General features: G+C 52.2%; 1 protein-coding gene across 1 annotated transcript; it reads left to right on the forward strand.

Moving 5' to 3' along the window:
• Positions 1-1,715: 1,715 nt before the first annotated feature.
• Positions 1,716-17,216, forward strand: HROB (homologous recombination factor with OB-fold). Its single transcript, XM_043584674.1, has 10 exons — positions 1,716-1,960; positions 2,953-3,003; positions 7,278-8,453; positions 9,886-9,969; positions 11,430-11,570; positions 12,162-12,270; positions 12,458-12,543; positions 12,886-13,011; positions 14,374-14,491; positions 16,603-17,216. The coding sequence occupies exons 1-10, from the start codon at positions 1,958-1,960 to the stop codon at positions 16,692-16,694; spliced, it is 1,986 nt and encodes a 661-aa protein (XP_043440609.1). The 5' UTR covers positions 1,716-1,957; the 3' UTR covers positions 16,695-17,216.
• The last annotated feature ends 1,259 nt before the right edge of the window (positions 17,217-18,475 follow it).

Genomic DNA, 18,475 nt, shown 5'->3' on the forward strand with positions numbered 1-18,475 from the left:
GAAGCCTCAGACTCCAGTGGGGATAGGAGATGCTATTAGTCCTCTTGGCCTTTTGGGGTCTGTGATCCCCCTTCAGCTGGAGCTGACAGAGCCCGGATGCCTGAGGGGCCCTGAGACTGGGTCTCCAGGATCATCCATAGCTGAGCAGGAAGAGCTGTACCCAGGATTCCAGTAAGGAGAGGAGGTCCCAGGTCAGACGAAGCACAGAGGCTCTGAAGGAATTCCCAGATTGGATGAGAGGAGTCCAGCTTTCACCTCCCATCGCCATTTTGGCTTCCATTCTGACATGTGATGGGTAAACTGGTCCATATGAAGCTACGACGGCTGTCCAGAGGTGAGGCCAGTCCAGGCCACCCTAGAGAAGATCCAAGATCACATCATTAAGAACTTGAATCAGCTACCTTCCTCCTGCCTTTTGAGTCCTCAAAACTATGCAGCTCTAGGGGCACCTGGGTAGCACTGTTGGTTAAGCCTCAGACTCTTTTTTTTTTTTAAAAAACGTTTATTTATTTTTGAGACAGAGAGAGGCAGAGCATGAACAGGGGAGGGGCAGAGAGAGAGGGAGACACAGAATCTGAAACAGGCTCCAGGCTCCGAGCTGTCAGCATAGAGCCCGACGCAGGGTTCAAACTCACTAACCTGAGATCATGACCTGAGCTGAAGTTGGACGCTTAACTGACCGAGCCACCCAGGCGCCCCTTGCCTCAGACTCCTGATCTCAGCTCAGGTCTTGATCTCAGGGTCATGAGTTCGGGCCCCATGTTGGGCTCCAAGCTGGGTGGGAAGCCTACTTATAAATAAATAAATAAATAAATAAATAAATAAATAAATAAATAAACAAACAAACAAATGACTATGCGGCTCTCATGTCACTCCCTATAGTGACAAGCAAGAAGGAAAACAGGAGGACTGAGGACTGGCTCAGTGATAAGAGCTAACTAGCTATGCCAGCTCACTGGGACCCTGTGCATCTCTCTGAACTATCCTAGACTATTTTTTGACCTATGTCTCCTTGACTTGTGAACTTGAGGGACAAGGACTCTTCTTAACGTCCCTGTCTCCAGTGTTAAGCATTGTGCCAGATACACGGTAGTCATTGTGTCATTCATTCAATAATTCTATTGAGCGTTGTGCTAAGTGCTGGAGATACAAAGTTGAACAAGCCAAAGTCCCTGCCCACACGGAACTCATATTTTTTGCTTGTTTGTTGTTTGTTTGATTGGTTTGTTTTGGTTTTGGTGCTGAAACCCGGGAGCTCATATTTGAGTGAGGAAGACACACAATAAAGATGTAAACCATGGGTGGAGGGGTGTTACCTGAGAGACCAGTGACAGGGAAGATCTGAGATCTAAGCTGAAATATGAAGGGTAAAAAGAGCAAGACCAAGAACATCTTTGCTTAATACCTACGTGTTGCAAGGATGGATGGACAGATGAATGGATAGACAGACCAATGGGGTGGATTCTGATGTGAATGAGACTCACGCTCTAGTGCCAGGTCCCTGGTGTGCTTAACTCTAGAGAGGAGGGTGTGAGCGGCACTGGGGACCCAGGATTCCCAGCCTGCTCTCCCAGAACTCCTGTTGAAGCCGCCGACCTGACCCGAGGGGCCGCTGGGGGGCGACCGAGAGCCCATTCATTTCCCTTTAAGGCCGAGGCGGAAGACTGACGGAGGAAGGGCCTTTGTGTCGGCGGGATAGAAATAGGCCAGCCCCTTTAAGAGGGCGGAGACTCGGGAGTCGCGGCCGCTTCGAAAGTGGCCTCGGGCGCTGGTGCTCGGCTTCCCGGGTTTGTCGGCCCCCGCCAGGGTCGCTGAGTAGCCTTTCTCCGACCTCGCCTCAGAGACCGTGCGGCCCGGACTCCGACGCTCCCACCGCAACCAAGACCGAGGCCCCGGCGACCCCTCGAGTCGGGGGCTTCCCGGCCACCCCCCTCGCCGGAGCCCGCCGGCCGTCGCCATGGTAATGCCGCGCCCAAGGCCGCAGAACTGCCTTCCGGCTTCCAGCCCTTCTCTCGTGCTAGCTGCAAGGCCGGCTGGGGTTTGGGTCAGAGCTTGGTGGCTTCGGGAGACCTAGGTTCTAGTCCGTGCTTGCCCGGAGACCCTTGGGAAGGTCCTCGCCACACACCTACCTCCCTCTGGGCCTCAGTTTCCCTCCTGTTGCCTTCCATCTCTTCTTGCAGAACTCCTGGTCATCCTCCCCGGTGGGCTCAAACGTCACGCCTCCGGAGCCCCCACCCCCTCCCCCTAACCCGGACACTCTGATCCTTGGACGCTTGGGGGTGGGGGTGCCTAACTGTAGCTCTTGCTCTTTTGGCAATCGGGGTTTAGGCACAGCCCGCTGCTCTTGAGTTTGACGCCAGTCTAAGAGCTGGCCACAGTAGCCCTGCTGCCTAGAAAGAAGGAACCGTGGACTGGGACATCCTACCCTCCTGGGACGCTGGCTTTGGGGCATGGGATTAGATAGAAGGAAACCACTGGTTTGGCTTCCAGAAACAAGGCCACTAGCACTGCTGGGCATGCTTGGATTTATGGTGGCCTCTCTCTTCTTTGACATGGGTTCCCCAGGCCAGGTCTTTGGGATGTTGCAAAATCCTTAGGCTCATGTGCACGGCGCGGAGTCCAAAGAATGACCCAGGTTCCCTCTGGCGGCCTTCCTCTTGCCTCCACCCCCCCCACCCCCCACCCCCGCCCCGCCCAGGGCTAATGCAGCTGGATCTGCGTGGATTATTTTACAAGAAGGGATTCTAAATCATCCAAGCCTTTAAGTAAATCCCATCTCTCCCCTCCTCATCCCTTATTCCTCCCTCAGCACTAGCAAAAAAATAAATAAATAAAAATAAAAAACAGTACACCTGGTGGTCGTGTTAGAATTGGAAAGAAGCGTAGTGAGGACAGAATGTACTTGCAAGCAGAATTTCTCCTCCAGCCTCAATTGCTTTGTTTTCCTCTCAGGCATGCAGTTTGCAGAAGCTGTTTACTGTGGAAGAGGAGTTTGAAGATGAGGTAAGGAAGTGTTGGTGATCAGAGAGAGCAGAGGAGGTCTTGAGTTGTAAACACCCAGACTCAGAACATTTCGAAGCAGCCTGCCCCAGCCTCCTTTCTTTTGACATGTATAGCTTTTGCGTCTGTGAGAGGCTGAGAAAACATGAGACATGTAAACAGCCTACTTAACCGTTTTAGAAACACAAAGCCGGAGACGTGAGGTGCCTAAATGTTAAGGGCCCTGGCCTGGAAGCTATATTATGTGGATGATTCGATTCACCTTTACTATGACATACTTGAGGTGGGAAAGAAAGTTTATGGAGAGCCAGAGACAACACAGTGACTGGATGACGGGAGGCCTGAGGTCGGTCGCCAAGTGGCTATGTGAGCCAGGGAAAATTACTTCATTCTCTGGCCTTCTGTTTTCTATAGTATGAGCGATATTCTTTTGCTCCAGAGGCTCTTCCCTTCCCTCTTTCTCAGAAGATGAGGGATTAGACTGGATCGGAAGCCAGCACATTAGAATCACCCCTGCTGAGGCCCTAACACATACCAATTAAACCAGGACTTCTAGGGATGGGCCCAGGCAGGGCTATTTCTAATCTGGGGGTATAGTCAGAGATCACTGAATAAGCTAGCCATCCCCACAGCTCTCTTTCTGCTCAGATCCAATGGATATAGTTTCCTCTGGGAGGCCCAAAATTGCTACCTGAAATCCTTTTCAGAAAGAGGTAGGATTGAAGTGAGTAAAACCCAAATAGGTAAATTAACCTGCCTAAGAATACAGCACCAACAATCCGGGTGAGGTCCTCGCCTCCTGATTCCAGTCTACATATATGGAAACTATTAAGCTGCATTTATAGGGTAGAATTGCTTTACTTTATCGGCGACAAGCCATTCCAGCCTATTTTTTGTCTCCCAGCTCTGTGCTTTAAAAATCATGTTTAGGAATGGGGCGCTCAGTCAGTTAAGCATCTGACTCCAGCTCAGGTCATGATCTTACAGGTTCGTGGGTTCAAGCCCCACATCAAGCTCTGTGCTGACAGCTCAGAGCCTGGAGCCTGCTTCAGATTCTGTGTGTCTCTCTCTCTGCCCCTCCCCTGCTCATGCTCTGCCTCTCTCTCTCAAAAATAAACATTAAAAAAATTTTTTTTAATCATGTTTAGTAAATAAAATAAAAATCACGTTTAGAATTTGTCCAGATGCCCAGTTTGTACCTAGTATGGTGATGAATGCTGCACCAGGGACCCCACAGTCCTTTTCACAGTTCTTTTGAGGCTTTTGGAACCTGAGGTTTGAAAGGGAAAACAGAACTTCCTCAGACCCCTTAAAAATCAGTCTCTGGCTTTGCTCATTCACAGAAGCCCTAAGACATAGTGACAGGGGCACATATGAGTTCTAATCCTGATTCTGTGAAGGTACTTAACTTCTCTGAGTCTCCATTTCTGAATCCATAAAACAGGAATAATAATATCTATTAGGGCCATTGTGAAAATTCATTGCGAGAATTCTGGTAAAATGTTTACATGGTCCCTGGCACCCGGCCTGGTTTCAGATTGTTACCTGTTTTTGTTATCACTTGGAGACTTTAATTCGGTTTTTAAAAAAATTTAAAATTGCCAGCTTTGTCGAGGAGATGTGTCCTTGTCTTTGTCTTTCAGCTTTGTAGATGTGTATTTACAGGCTGCAAAAGTGGCTAAGTGCCCCACTTGGTTCTTACCAGGTGATGGTAGGACGGCTTGGCCAGCAATGGGATTAAGGATGAAGGTCTCAGGACACCTGGGTGGCTCAGTCACGAAGCGACTGACTTCGGTTCAGGTCTCATGACTCACGGTCCATGAGTTCGAGCCCCGCATCAGGCTCCGTGCTGACAGCTCAGAGCCTGGAGCCTGCTTCTGATTCTGATTCTGTGTCTCCCTCCCTCTCCACCCCTTCCCCACTCATGCTCTGGCTCTCTCTGCCTCAGAAATAAATAAACATTAAAGTTTTTTTTTTAAAAAAGAATGAAGGTCTGTGGGGTGCCTGGCCAGCTCAGTGGGTAGAGCATGTGACTCTTGATCTTGGGGTCATGAGTTCAAGTCCTACATTGGGCATAGAGATTACTTTAAAAAAAAAAAAAAAGAAGAGTGAAGGACTCTGACAGTTCAAGTTTCTGTTCCATGGCCAGTCCCTTTCCCCCTTCCCAAGGCAGATGACATCATGTCTGAGAGTGAGCTCTTTTTTTTTTTTTTTAATGTTTATTTATTTATTTTGAGAGAGAGAGAGACAGAGCTTGAGGGTGGGGTGGGACAGAGGGAGAGACACAGAATCCAAAGCGGGCTCCAGGCTCAGAGCTGTCAGCACAGAGCCCGACGCGGGGCTCAAACTCACAGACGTGAGATCATGACCTCAGCCAGAGTCGGAAACTCAACCGACTGAGCCACCCAGGCATCCCTGTGAGTGAGCTCTTTAGGAGAAAAGGGATCTGTCAACCTCCAGGATCATCAGGATTTTATTGCTGCTGTAATTCGAATATTGTTATTATTGCTAAATCCCATGATAGTCCTGCTAGAGTATGCTACACCCCCAATAATACACAAAGCCAGAAAAAACCTTTCTCTGGCCCAGACACTCCAATGCAGCAGCACGGGTTGGGGGTGGAGGGGACCTTCCTGTCAGTTAAATCAGCAGTTCTAACTCAAAAACACCCTCAGAACAGGTCTGTTGCTCTCGAAGGTGTCAATCTCACCTTGCTTCCCAACTGGAATCCATACTTAATTTAACTTGCCTGAAAAGCTATATTTAACTTCTGCCTATTTTGCTGGATCCAAGGCCTCTGGCTTAGTGAAGGCTGTGTGTGTGTGTGTGTGTGTGTGTGTGTGTGTGTGGTGGAGGAGGAGGGGGGGGGAGGAGTGCGTTGAGAACAGGCAGCGTGACCAGCTGGATAGACCCCTGTTGCACAGGCTGGACACCAGAAAGCTTGTTTTCTTGAGATGGGTGTGTGGCCTTGGGTGATTGGATTCCTTTGTGCCCTGGTATGTTTGCTTCTCCTGCCACTCCCCTGACTGCCACCGCTTCCCTGTCCCCCGAGAGAAGCTACCTGAAGACTTAGCCTTAGAATGTTTCTTTCTTGGGGCGCCTGGGTGGCTCAGTCGGTTAAGCGGCCGACTTTGGCTCAGGTCATGATTTCGCGGTCCGTGAGTTCGAGCCCCGGGTCGGGCTCTGTGCTGACAGCTCAGAGCCTGGAGCCTGTTTCAGATTCTGTGTCTCTCTCTCTGCCCCTACCCCATTCATGCTCTGTCTCTCTCTGTCTCAAAAATAAATAAACGTTAAAAAAAAAAATTAAAAAAAAGAATGTTTCTTTCCTTATTTCCTTTTTTTTTTTTTTTAAGATTTTATTTTTAACTAATCTCTATACCCAACGTGGGGCTCGAACTTCCAACCCTGAGATCTAGAGTCCCATGCTCCACCGACTGAGCTAGCCAGGCATCCCACCACCTCCAGGCTTCTACCAGAAACATTCTGGGGCACCTGGCTGGCTCAGTGGGTGGAACATGAGACTCTTTTTTTTTTTTTTTTTTTTTTTTTTTTAACATTTATTTATTTTTGAAGGAGAGAGAGACAGAGCATGAGCAGGGGAGAGGCAGAGAGAGAGAGGAAGACCTGGAATCTGAAGCAGGCTCCAGGCTCTGAGCTGTCAGCACAGAGCCTGACACGGGACTCAAACTCACAACCTGTGAGATCATGACCTGGGCTGAAGTCAGATGCTTAACCGACTGAGCCACGAGGCACCCCTGTGGAGCATGGGACTCGATCTTTAGGTTGTAAATTCGAGCCCCACGTTGGATATAGAGATTACTTAGAAATAAAATCTTAAAAAAAAGTCTGGAGGTGGGCTCATGGACAAGGTCAAAGATGGTGAGAGACTCCACCGTTGCCTTTCATGGCTTGGTTTCTCACTTGCATACATCTGTGCTTATATACACGCCACATACATGAAAGTAAGAGCAAGAGTGTTCCTTTGGGGCACCTGGGTGGCTCAGTCGGTTGAGTGTCCAGCTCATATTTTTGGCTCAGTTTCACAGTTCATGAGTTCAAGCCCTGTGTTGGGCTCTGTGCTGACAGCACGGAGCCTGTTTGGGATTCTCTTGTCTCCCTCTCTGTCTGCCCCACCCCCCACTTGTATGTGTGGGTGTGTGCTCGCTCGCTCGCTCTCTCTCTCTCAAAAATAAATAAATAAACGTTAAAAAAAAGAGAGACAGAGTGTGTTTCTTGATTTCCAGATGCCAAGACCCACTATCTCTGCTTCTTTGTAGGATTTTTTATCTGCTGTGGAGGATGCAGAGAACAAGTTTGCTGGCTCACGGCCTTTGAATGCTGGATGCCTGAGACCTGTCTCTTCTAGACCACAGGAGACCGTGCCGGCACAGTCTTCTGGGCAGCTGCCGTCATGCCCCACTGCTCCTTCAGAGGCTTTGGGCCCGTCAGCCCTGGGACTCCGCCTTCCTACCTCTAGCATGCCCAGGGCCATCGGGGACCCGCCTTCCGTAGGAACAGCCCCCCTAAGGCCTGTCTCGACTTCTAGCAGCTGGACTGGCCATCAGAGACGAGTGACCCTGCCAGAAGTGCTCAAAGAGCCAGCGAGACCCCAGACATCAGCCTCCCGCCCCCTGCTCACCTTTGAGAGCCAACAGCAGATGATTAGTGGCTTTGAGGGGCCTGAACAAGATGAATTTGATAAGGTCCTGGCAAGCATGGAGCTGGAGGGGCCTGGCGTGGAGCTGGAACTTGGAATCAGCGGTGAGGCCACGGGAATCCCGCCTACCTGGCAGCAGGAGGACTTAGCTTTGGCGAAAAAGGCTCGCGTAGCTGAGCTGAGCAGGTCTTGCCAAAAGGGGCCCACGCCTGCTTCCCACATAACGAGTGTCATGTTAGCCGACGATGAGCCCCCAGCACCTGGGGTCCACTGTAGGACTGCACAGCCCCGCCTGAGACCCGGTGCCGTGAGCAACCTTCCTACCCCAACTGCCTCAACAGTTTCTGCTCAGCAACCCCACTCGGAAGCCTGCCCTCAGGGGCCCACTCTTCGAGCGGCACAGCCTCTCCAAGCTGCTGGCCGGCCTGTTCAGAGCAGCCCGCAAAGTCCTTTCCCTGGTCAGTCATTCCAACGTCCAAATGCCTGCTTACGTGGCAAATCTCACCTTCCTGGACCACAAACTCCCAACTCGATCTGTTCTACTCCCTCGAGGACTATCTCTGCGTTATTTCCTCGGAGCCCCTTACAACCCCGAGCTCCAGTGGCTTCCGTCAAGTGTCCTGCCGGCACCCCAAAGAGCCCCCATTCCTCCCTGGTTCCCCAAGCAGTTTTCCAGCCACCCATAGTCACCAACCACCTGGTGCAGCTGGTCACTGCTGCCAACCGGACACCTCAGCGACCCGCCCGCACCAAAACCCGCCGCTTCCCCGGCCCCGCAGGGATCCTGCCCCACCAGGTGAGTGACGGCTTCTCGTTGGCAGAAGGGGTCCAGGACGTTGCGGGGACAAGGGGGAGAATCTGGTCCCAGAATATCTTCACTCCTGGGGGCGGGGAGGGAGGGAAGGAGAAAGTGCAGAGAGAGGGCTGTTTTGTTTTTTTTTAATGTTTATTTTATTTGAGAGAGAGGGAGACACAGAATCCGAAGCAGGATCCTGGCTCGGATCTGTCAGCACAGAGCCTGACGCGGGCCTCGAATCCACAAACCGCGAGATTATGACCTGATCCGAAGTCGGATATTTAACCAACTGAGCCACGCAGGCACCCCAGAGAGGGGGGCTTTCCAAGTGGTAGAAGAGGTCAAAAAAAGTGGGAAGAAAGAATCGAGTGCTTGAAAAACCACAGGCGAGAGAGGTGCTTTGGCTCTGAGAACCTCACAACTTTTATTCTGTTGAGCACCTACTGTTTGCTAGCACTAAGGCAAGGCAGATTCATTCACGTCTGTTTCCTAAGGACTTGTATGTGTCGGTCAGTTCGCTTGGAACTGGGAACGCAGAGGTTAAAACAGAAGTAGTTCCAGCGCAGTGGAAGAAGCAGACGCGAACGAGCGATTAGACATAAAATGCATAGTGTGAGTAGAGGTCATTCCCTAGGTGCAGGGGAGACAGAGACACCGGACTCCTTATGCTTACCGAGTGGGCTTTGGAGGGATGGCTAGGAGGTTAACAGGTGTGTGTAGGAAGGCTGTGCTCCGGGAGGCATGTCAGCGGTGGCAAGACCGGGAAGAGCGTGTGCGAAGGCACAGCGGGGTAAGAGCAAGATGCCATCAGAGGTGCAGAGAACAGCTCACTGCGGCTGGTGTGCGGGGTCGGCGTGGGGAAGCCGGGCTGTGCTGAGCGTTTGAATTTCAGCGGTGGTGGAGGGACAGTATCCGTCAAAGCATCTTGGATCAGATCCCAGATCACGGGATTCTGCGGGTCTGATCTGGTGGTGATTGGTGTGCTCCTTTTCTCACGTTTTAGGGCGGTTCAGATAATTTCTGCCTGTTCCTTGCTCTTCACTGGCACTTTAAGGGAAATCCAAGGAGGCCATCTACCTTCCTCCTGGGCTAGATCTCTGCAGGGAAGGGTTCGGTCCCTGAGAAGGGATTTGGGGAAAGCTGCCCCTTTGCCTAGCCCAGGCCTCTCTATCCGGGTCATTGCCTCCTTCAGGAAGCCCTGGGTTTTGTTCCTGGGCCAGCTCCAGCTCCCTCACATTCCCAAAACAGTCCCCAAAGCATCTTTTTTGAGCTGCCAACGAGGCTCCTGAGACTTCGTTAGGAGAGACGTAATATGTGTTAATTGTCCCTGATAGTTTCCTGAACTCATTATGTAACCCAGACAAGAAGCTGCAACTTGTAAATAACAGCTGCTGAGCTCGCTCTCGCCTTCTTCTTCTCTCTCCCCTTGCAGCACAGTGGGAAAAATCTGGAGGAGATCATGGTTTCCACACCCCAGACTCCGACTCATGGTGCCCTGGCTAAATTCCGGGCCGAGGTAACTGGTTCCCTGCGGATGTTCACTTCCTGGGCATCACTTAAGAGTGAGGGACATCCCTGCACGTTTTAGGAGTTGAGAAGCAGAGTCTATGCTGCTAGGCCTCCCCGCGGTGACGCACCCAAGGGCACGTGGCGAAGGCCGTTTGGGGAAGTGGCGATTCTCCTGGCACAAAGTGAAGCCTGTCCTGATGCTGACCGAGGCCAGGGGTCCAGTCTTCCCTACTCCTCTGGGAAAGAAAGGCCCAGCTAACTCCCGTCTTTCCTCAGGGGAGGGGAGCGTAATAGGTATTAGGAAATTGTGTCTCAGGAACCCCTCCTCTCAGGTTTCTGAGAATTGAGTGGGGAACGATCTGGCTTCATCTTGCCTCCAGTGGATTCCTTTTTTGGTGGGGGAGACCCATCCTTCCTCCTCACTGGGATTCTCGTTGACCTACTCTGCCCTCACACCCACTTTTGCTTTTAATTCTCTAGCAGTTTTTCTCTTTGCTGTAGTTCCAGCAGATCTATCAGTCCGCTTCAGGTCCAAAGCACCAAATACTCCTCTGGGTTCAAAGCATTTTTTTTTTTTTTTTCTTTTTAACGTTTATTTTTCAGAGAGGACACAGAGTGCGGGCAGGGGAGGGTAAAGAGAGAGGGAGACACAGAATCTGAAGCAGGCTCCAGGCTCCGAGCTGTCAGCGCAGAGCCCAACCCGGGGCTCGAACCCATGAACCACGAGATCATGACCTGAGCCGAAGCCAGACGCTTAACTGACTGAGCCACCCAGGCGTTTTTTAATATGAGCATTTTTTAATATAAGAAGGTTAATAGTTAAGCCAGAGGCATCCCAAATAAAATATGACTGTTTCAAAATGACTTAAAGCACTGTGAAAGCCTATCAATGTAAGTGGGGGCTCCCTGGCCCTAAGACTTTTCGAGGCTGTTACACAAGAGACAAGCATGGATAGACCGTCTTTTGCTTCGGGACGACTAAAGTCAGGAACTGATTTAAAATTAAAAAAAAAATTTTGAGAGAGAGGGTGCAAGTGAGTGAGGGACAAAGAGAGAGAGAGAGAGAGGATCCCAGGAGGGGCAGAGGGAGAGAGAGAAAGAGGGGTGAGAGAGAGAGTGGGGCTCACCCGAAGCGGGGCTTGTGCTCACCCAATGTGGGACTCGAACTCATGAACCGTGAGATCACGAGCTGAGTCGAAGTCAGATGCTTAACGACTGAGCCACCCAGGTGCCCTAAAATGAAATAAACAAGGAGCACCTTTGCTATGGCTGTTAAATGAAAGATGTGCTGTGCAACCAGATCTCACGTACCATTCTGAGACCTAGGGGATAAACGAAAGCAGAGACTGTGGCTACCATGTTGCAGGGAATGTGCCCTTCCCTCCCACCCCTCCATCCTGTCTCGGTCAAGGTCTGTAGCAAGGCGGGTCCATTAACACAGGCTCCCCCTCTGCTCTGTGGTGCCAGATTGTTACTAGTTCCCAGGCGTCGGTGGAGGAGGATTTTGGGCGAGGGCCCTGGCTGGCCATGAAATCTGCTCTGGGCCTGGAGGAGAGAGACCCCGCCTGCTTTCTCTGTACCTATAGCATCGTCATGGTGCTGCGGAAGGTAAGGGTCCTGGGTGCTGAGATGTGCAAGAAAGACCGTTTTTACCCTTCCTACCAACCTGCTGTCCTCCTCCACCTTAGGAAAGGGGCTGTCCGTTTGCTCCCTCTTACCCCAGGCCTGTCTCTGAGCAGCAGCACGGAGTCCCTTTTGGTTGTATCATCTTCCGCTCACCTAGCATTTCACTAGGATCGACAGTGTCAGGCACAGGCGGAAGCAGAAAGTGGGTTATGGCTATGTCTCTGCACATCCAGGCCCTGGATGAGGCGGGGGTAAGCACACTGTTACCCTTCAAGCTCCCTAGAGGTCAAGGGTCATATGCAGACACATTCTCGTGGCCTGCTGTGATGTAGCTCTCTATAAATACATATATGCTGGAGAAAGGAAGCAGGGGGCAGAAAGGACCTGCCAGCTTCGGGTCTGCTAGAGAGAGACAGGATGGGTCCTTCAGACGGCCCTTTTGCCCCCCACAAAAAGAGCATCGCCACACCTGTACTCTCCTCCCCTCCTCCTCCCCTCCGGTTGCCCTGGTGCGCTTGGGAACCTTACAGGTGGGATGTGGCTTGCTCAGCAAATGCCTCTCCTTGTAACCAGGCAGCCCTGAGGCAGCTTCCCAGGAACAAGGTCCCCAACATGGCAGTGATGATCAAGTCCCTGAGTCGGAGCACGATGGACGCCAGTGTGGTTTTCAAGGACCCCACGGGTGAGAAGTTAGGTCCTGGGGGTGTCTGATGAGTGGCCTTCGTGGAGTTCAGGAGATGAGGAGGAGTCACCCTCTTCATTTGCAGATGGGAAAATTGAGGCAGTGAGCAGCCCACTTCCCAGCCAGGGCCCAAACCAGTCACTGCGCTGTCCTTGACCCAGACTCATGGGCCGCGCGGTATTTGCAGGAGAGATGCAGGGCACGGTGCACAGGTTGCTGCTCGAGGCCCGGCAGAGTGAGCTGAAGCCTGGCTCAGTGCTGCTGCTGAAGCAGGTATGGGGGGGCTCCAAATGCGGACCTCCTCTCCAACCCTCCCAACCCTGGAGAAGGCCCCTGAGTTGTCCGTCTGGCTCCCTTCCCTCCCCGGTCCCCGGGCCAGGAATGGTTGGGCTGGTGCTAGACCCCACCTCCTATTCTGTGGGCGGATGGGGATGGGGGGGGTTGTGTTGTGTGGGGAGGAGGGTGTGGTATGTGTTTCTACGGGGCGGGGGCAGGAGCGGTTTGGGTGAGCCTGGTGCAGAAGCCAGAGAGGGAGAGGCAGGCGGGGACCAGGTGGCATGGGACAGCATCTTAGCGCCCCGTCAGGGCACTGACCTTCCCCTTCCTCGACCCCAGGTTGGAGTGTTTTCTCCTTCGCTCCGAAATCACTACCTCAACGTGACGCCCAACAACCTGGTCCATATTTACGGCCCAGATTCTGGGGATGGGAACTTCCTCAAGCCATCTCCGCCCTTCCCCGAGGTAAGAGGAGCGGGATGGAACGGGCCCGGGAGATCCCCTTTCTGCCTGTATATTCTGGTGTCTTCCCCTCCTTCACCCTGGGGAGCAGAGGTGTGAAGGGGGCAGTTGCCCTGAGGTGAAGAGATGCCTCTGGGGACAGGGTCATCTCCTTCTGTTCCTGGTCCAGCCGCCTGCCAGATGGCACAGTAACAGGACCTAGAGCAGCTGGCTTCTTGGGGATCGTGATCTGATGGCAGGCTTGAGCACTGGAGAGGATAGGAGTCACTTGAGAACTAAGCAAGTTGTGCGTCCCCCAGAGGGTGTGGCCCTCGGTAAGTGACTGAGGCTCAGATCTGCTACAGGTGGCAGAGAACAGTGAGCTACATACAGACTGACGGGTGAGCCGGCACTTAGCCTGCATCTTCCCTCCTGGCCCCCACCTACGCTAGGTGAGGCGGCACCCACACAGAACCCAGGTGGGGACACCCCCCTTGGGAACTAAAGGAGCCCGGGGTTCCAGGCAGCTCCACTCCAGGCTAAGAGTGCAGAGCCTGGCCTTGACTTGGCACACAGTGTCCCCTCTGTGGCCACTTCCACACTTCCCGGGATCCTGGGTTGTTATCATGGCCCGGCCTGGAGGTCAGGAGACCTGGGTCATGTCCCCACTCTGCTGGTAATTTGTAACGTGACCTTGGGCAAGTCCTGTCCCCGCCCCTGCTGTTGCTTCATCTCTGAAGTGAAGGGTTAGACCTGATGACTTCTGCTCACGCTCCACCCTTGGCTCTAATGGCCTACTTCCATTTCTCTTATCTTTCCCCTTAACCTTCCACATTTTCTCAAAATCACCCTGCTTCCAAAAGATCATCTTTCTTTTTCTTTTAAGTTTCAAGATATCCATACCCCTTGACAAAACTCGAAATGGTACAGAGAATAAAGCAAAGCTCGTGACTTACTCTTCTCCGCTGCCATCCCCTAGGGCTAACCATAGTTAACAGTTTAATTACTAATTTCCACTACCTGCTCATATATCAGCTAGTGTGGGGATTATTAAAAGCTTTTTAATCCCAGGCTAACTCCTCAGCATATTTTTGAATGGCTTCTTCACTCTCTGCTCCAACTATATATAGATTTTCTAAAGCACCAGATGCCAACGAAATTAGGAAAGAAGAGTGCCCAAAAAGTGTTTTGTTTTTTTAATTACCTGCTGTTTTGGGTGTTGGGTATTTTTATCTCCCTCCCCTGGGTGACTGGCCCCTGCCACACTCCTCTGTATTGTCTTTCCTGAACCCCCACCTATTCCATTGAGGTCGTCTGGGTGGATGTGGAATTGTCCAGAGGGGTATCCAGAACACAGGCTTTGGTAACCAGGCCGTCTGTCCCCAGGACCCAGGGAGCTTCCCTGGCAGCCTCCACCATGAGACTGCGAAGTCTGGAAGAGGCCTCAGAACAGCGCACGATGCAGAAGCAGGGGCATCCCCCGAGGAAGAACTCCCAGAAGCAGGTAAGGCAGTCAGCTCCCCAGGAGCAAAAGAGGTTCTCCTTCTGTTTCCTCTTGAATAGCACAGCCAGAAGAACCTGGCTGCATCTTTTCTCCTCCTCCTGTGAATCTTTGGGTCTTACACAACCTTACAGAAATCGGATGTGGTGTCTTTTCTGGCCAGGCTGCAGGCCCCGAACTAACTACCAGGGTGATAGGGGCCACATAAAGCAGGTACAGCGTGGGCCACAGGTCTCCCCCATTTCCAAGCCGTGTGCTTTTAGCCACAAGGAGGAGATGAACCGTCCTTCTGCCACAGCTTGAGTCTTCCGTGGGCTGATGGCCAGACCCCAGAGGCAGATTTCCGTATCCTGACCAAGCTCAGAGGCCCTGCAGGTGGTGCTGAGGACTCACACGTCCGTGTGGGACCAGGACACAGACCCGAGAGGCCCAAATACTGGGTTAGGGTACAGCCAGCTTGTTCCTCGGGGGGCAGCATCCCCCAGATGAAGCCAGCACAATCCAAGTCTGCGCCTTAGCTTTTCGATTCCATAAATTCAACCCTGTCTGGCCTCACAGTTCATTGAGATTATGGGTAAGTGTCTCGCGTTAGGGGCGCCTGACTAGCTCAGTCGGAACAGTGTACGATCCTTGATCTCAGGGTTGTGAGTTCAAGCCCCACACCGGGTGTAGAGGTTCCTTAAATAAATAAATAAATCTTTAAGTGTCTCACGTGAACCAATTTCGCATTAGACCAATGGATAAGCCACAGAGCCCATTTACTTATAGCCTATGAGAAAGTACTCCTTATGCTGGAATCTTCTCTGCAATGTCCTTGTAAGTAAGCTTGCTGACAAGCCAAACCATCCTCAGAAGGTCGCTGGTGGTCAGGGAGTGAGACTGAGGAGACTTGCCTGTACGATATTGTGGCTGGTGTCACGTCTCCGCTGTAGGGACAGACATGCCGAGCGGACAACTACTCGTGGTGGCTGGACAGGGCCTGGAGACGCCAATACTCGTTCTTACTCTGATTCCCAGTTTCCTAGGCCCTCACTGATTGCTCATTCCCCTTCATTAAATATAGAGTTTCCCCGAACCGTCCTAATGTAGCTAGTGAGGGGCACCTTTTTTTGTTACAAATTTCAGTCCCACTTCCCCGAGTACAGGGCTGGTCACCTTAATCAAATTCTGAATGCCCCCAAACAGGCTTCTATCCTTCCAGCACCCATGTTTATCACGTGCCCTGAGCCAGACCAGACTCGCCTCTGCAGGGGTAGTTTCCAGCCCGACTTACTCCGCGGGCGGCCTGATCCCGCCTGTGGCGCGGGAGTTTTCTAGCTGGAAACCGTGGCTCTGGCATGGGATGGAGCTTGAGTAGGCTCACCACGGGCAGGCCGTTTGACCTCTTTGAACGCGGTTCTCTCAGATAAAGTGGGGATTCTAACAGGAAGCGCTATGAACTGCCCCGTGAAGTATACTGTGAGGACTGGAAGGAAGGGGTGAGTACGGCGGGTGCGGCCCCGCACCCGGTACAGCACCCGCTCAGTATGTGTTAGCTGCTGTGTCAGCAGTAACAGTACCAAGCTCCATTTCCAAGTTCTCAGACACAAGCACCCGTCTGAGAACTACAGTCAGGGCCAGTTACTTTCATTCCAAACGCCCCTGAATGCCCTTTGGGGGAAGGGGATGATGTTGTCTCACGCTCTTGAGGTGAGAAACCAGATTAGGGAATGCCGTGATTCTGAACACCTCAAATGGCTTTCCCCGCCTTTTTTCTCCCGCTGGCCAATGAGAGGGTAGCACCAGAGAACGTCTGTCTGCTCAAGCACTCTGGATGGAAAGAGAGGAACCACTGAGGCCCAGGCAAAGCGTCTTTCTTGACAGAACGGCCCAGGCATTTTGTCCGTACCCCTTGTGTGTGTGTGTGTGTGTGTATGTGTGTGTGTGTGTGTGTGGGAAGCAGAGGGAAGGTGGGAGTCAGGCCGGCCTCGGGCCCATTAGTGCAGTCACCACTGCCCAACTGTGTGGCCTGGTCCAGGCCTCCCTGAAGGGCAGGAGCTTTGGACCTGAGTCACGTGGCGTGGAACCCTAACGCTGACACTAAGTCTGCCTACCCTCTCCATCTCCCCCTGCAGATGACCTAGATGGACTCCTGAGTGAGCTCCCTGAGGACTTTTTCTGTGGGACCAGCAGTTGGGACTGCCCCGAGGCAAGGCACCCACCGTGAGCAGGCAGCCTCTCAGCACCCGAGCAAGGCCCCGGTTGTGTCTGATCGGGTCCCCGGGAGAGAGGAGGCCTGGCACGACTGGGGAATAAACACAGCTGAGGACTTTTATGGCCGCCCCCACCCTGGATGCTTTCCCTGGGAACGCCCTTGTCCCTCGGACTCTCCGCTGCTGTCACTCATACCGGAACTCAGCCCAGGGGTGGCCCTTCTGCTCCTCTGTCCTCCAAGCCCTTGGGTGCATCCGTTCCTTCTGCCATCAGGGAAGGTGTGGCACTCTCCTGCCTCACCTTGACTTTGGGGGCCCCTGAGCTCCTTACTCCCTATCCCCTGAACACCTGAGGAGCCACACCACAGCAGTGGCGGCCGTCCCTCCGGTCGGGGAAGGAACACACTCAGACTTCCCTCTGCTTTGTCTCTTGAGGCCTGTGGCTGCCCAGCTCACCCGTGCCCAAGGTTCCCAGGTGTTGGGGGGCAGGGGTGTGGCTGTGGTGTCTTGTTCTGAAATAAAGCAGCTGCCTGTTCCGCCCGCCTCCCTCTCCCCTCCACCCTCGCTGCTCCTGGTCCTGTCTGTCCTGCCGGCGGGGCTTTGGCCAGGGCGGAGCCAAGCCGCTCGTTTTCCTTCTCTCTCTGTCTCTCTCTGTCTCTTTCTTCATAAACTTTTCTTCTAGACAGTTTGAGACTTACAGAATGATCGCAAAGATAATACAGGGAGTTCCTGTGTATCCCACACCCAGTTTCCCTGTCGGCATCTTACGTTAGCGTGGACACTTCTTACAACCAAAGAACCGCTATCCGTACATGATGATTATTATTAACTGGACTTCGTGCTTGCTTCAGATTTACAGTTTCCCTGCTGTCCTTTTTCTGGTCCAGGACCCCACATTCCATTCAGTTGTCTTGTCTCCTCAGGCTCCTCCTGGCTCTGGCAGACTTCCCTTGTTTTTTGCGACTTTGACAGCCTGGAAGAGTATGGGTCCAGCATATTCCAGGAGGCCCCCTATTGGAATTTGTCTCATTAAAAAAAAAAAAAAAAGATGAGACTAGGGCTACGTGTCTTGTGGAGGAAGACCACAGAAGTAAGACCACACATCAAGGGTTGATGTTGACCTTGACCACCTGGCTGAAGGAGGCGTTCGTCAGGGTTCTCCACTGTAAATTTTCTTCTTCTCTCTTTTCATACTGTCCTCTTTGGCAGAAAGTCACTAGGTGTTGCCCATGCTGAGGAATGAGGAGTCCTGTTCTACCCTCTCTAAGGGCAGAATGTCTGTATAGATTATTGGGGATTCTCCCTCATTTCTTTAAAAAAAAAATTTTTTTTTAACGTTTATTTATTTTTGAGACAGAGAGAGACAGAGCACGAACAGGGGAGGGTCAGAGAGAGGGAGACACAATCTGAAACAGGCTCCAGGCTCTGAGCTGTCAGCACAGAGCCCGACGCGGGGCTCGAACTCACGGACTGCTAGATCATGACCTGAGCCGAAGTTGGTCGCTTAACCGACTGAGCCACCCAGGCGCCCCATCATTTCTTACTCAGTCCTACATTTATATCAGTGTGGGCTCGTGAGTATTTGTTTTATGTGTCAGGTCATAACCCAACGCTACTTTATTGTGTTGTCCAACAGTTCCTTGTCCTGTAGCTTTGCTGTGCTACCTTTCAGACCAAAGTTGGACAAGGGGCATGTGTACAAGGTGTGATTATACCAAGTTGCCAACCTTGTTTTCCTCTCTGGAATGAAGGGAAGAAAGGAATTGTCCCCCAGCTCATGGTTGAGGGGGTGTGG

The sequence above is a fragment of the Prionailurus bengalensis genome, chromosome E1 (assembly GCF_016509475.1).
Source record: "Prionailurus bengalensis isolate Pbe53 chromosome E1, Fcat_Pben_1.1_paternal_pri, whole genome shotgun sequence".
Classification (NCBI taxonomy): Eukaryota; Metazoa; Chordata; class Mammalia; order Carnivora; family Felidae; genus Prionailurus; species Prionailurus bengalensis.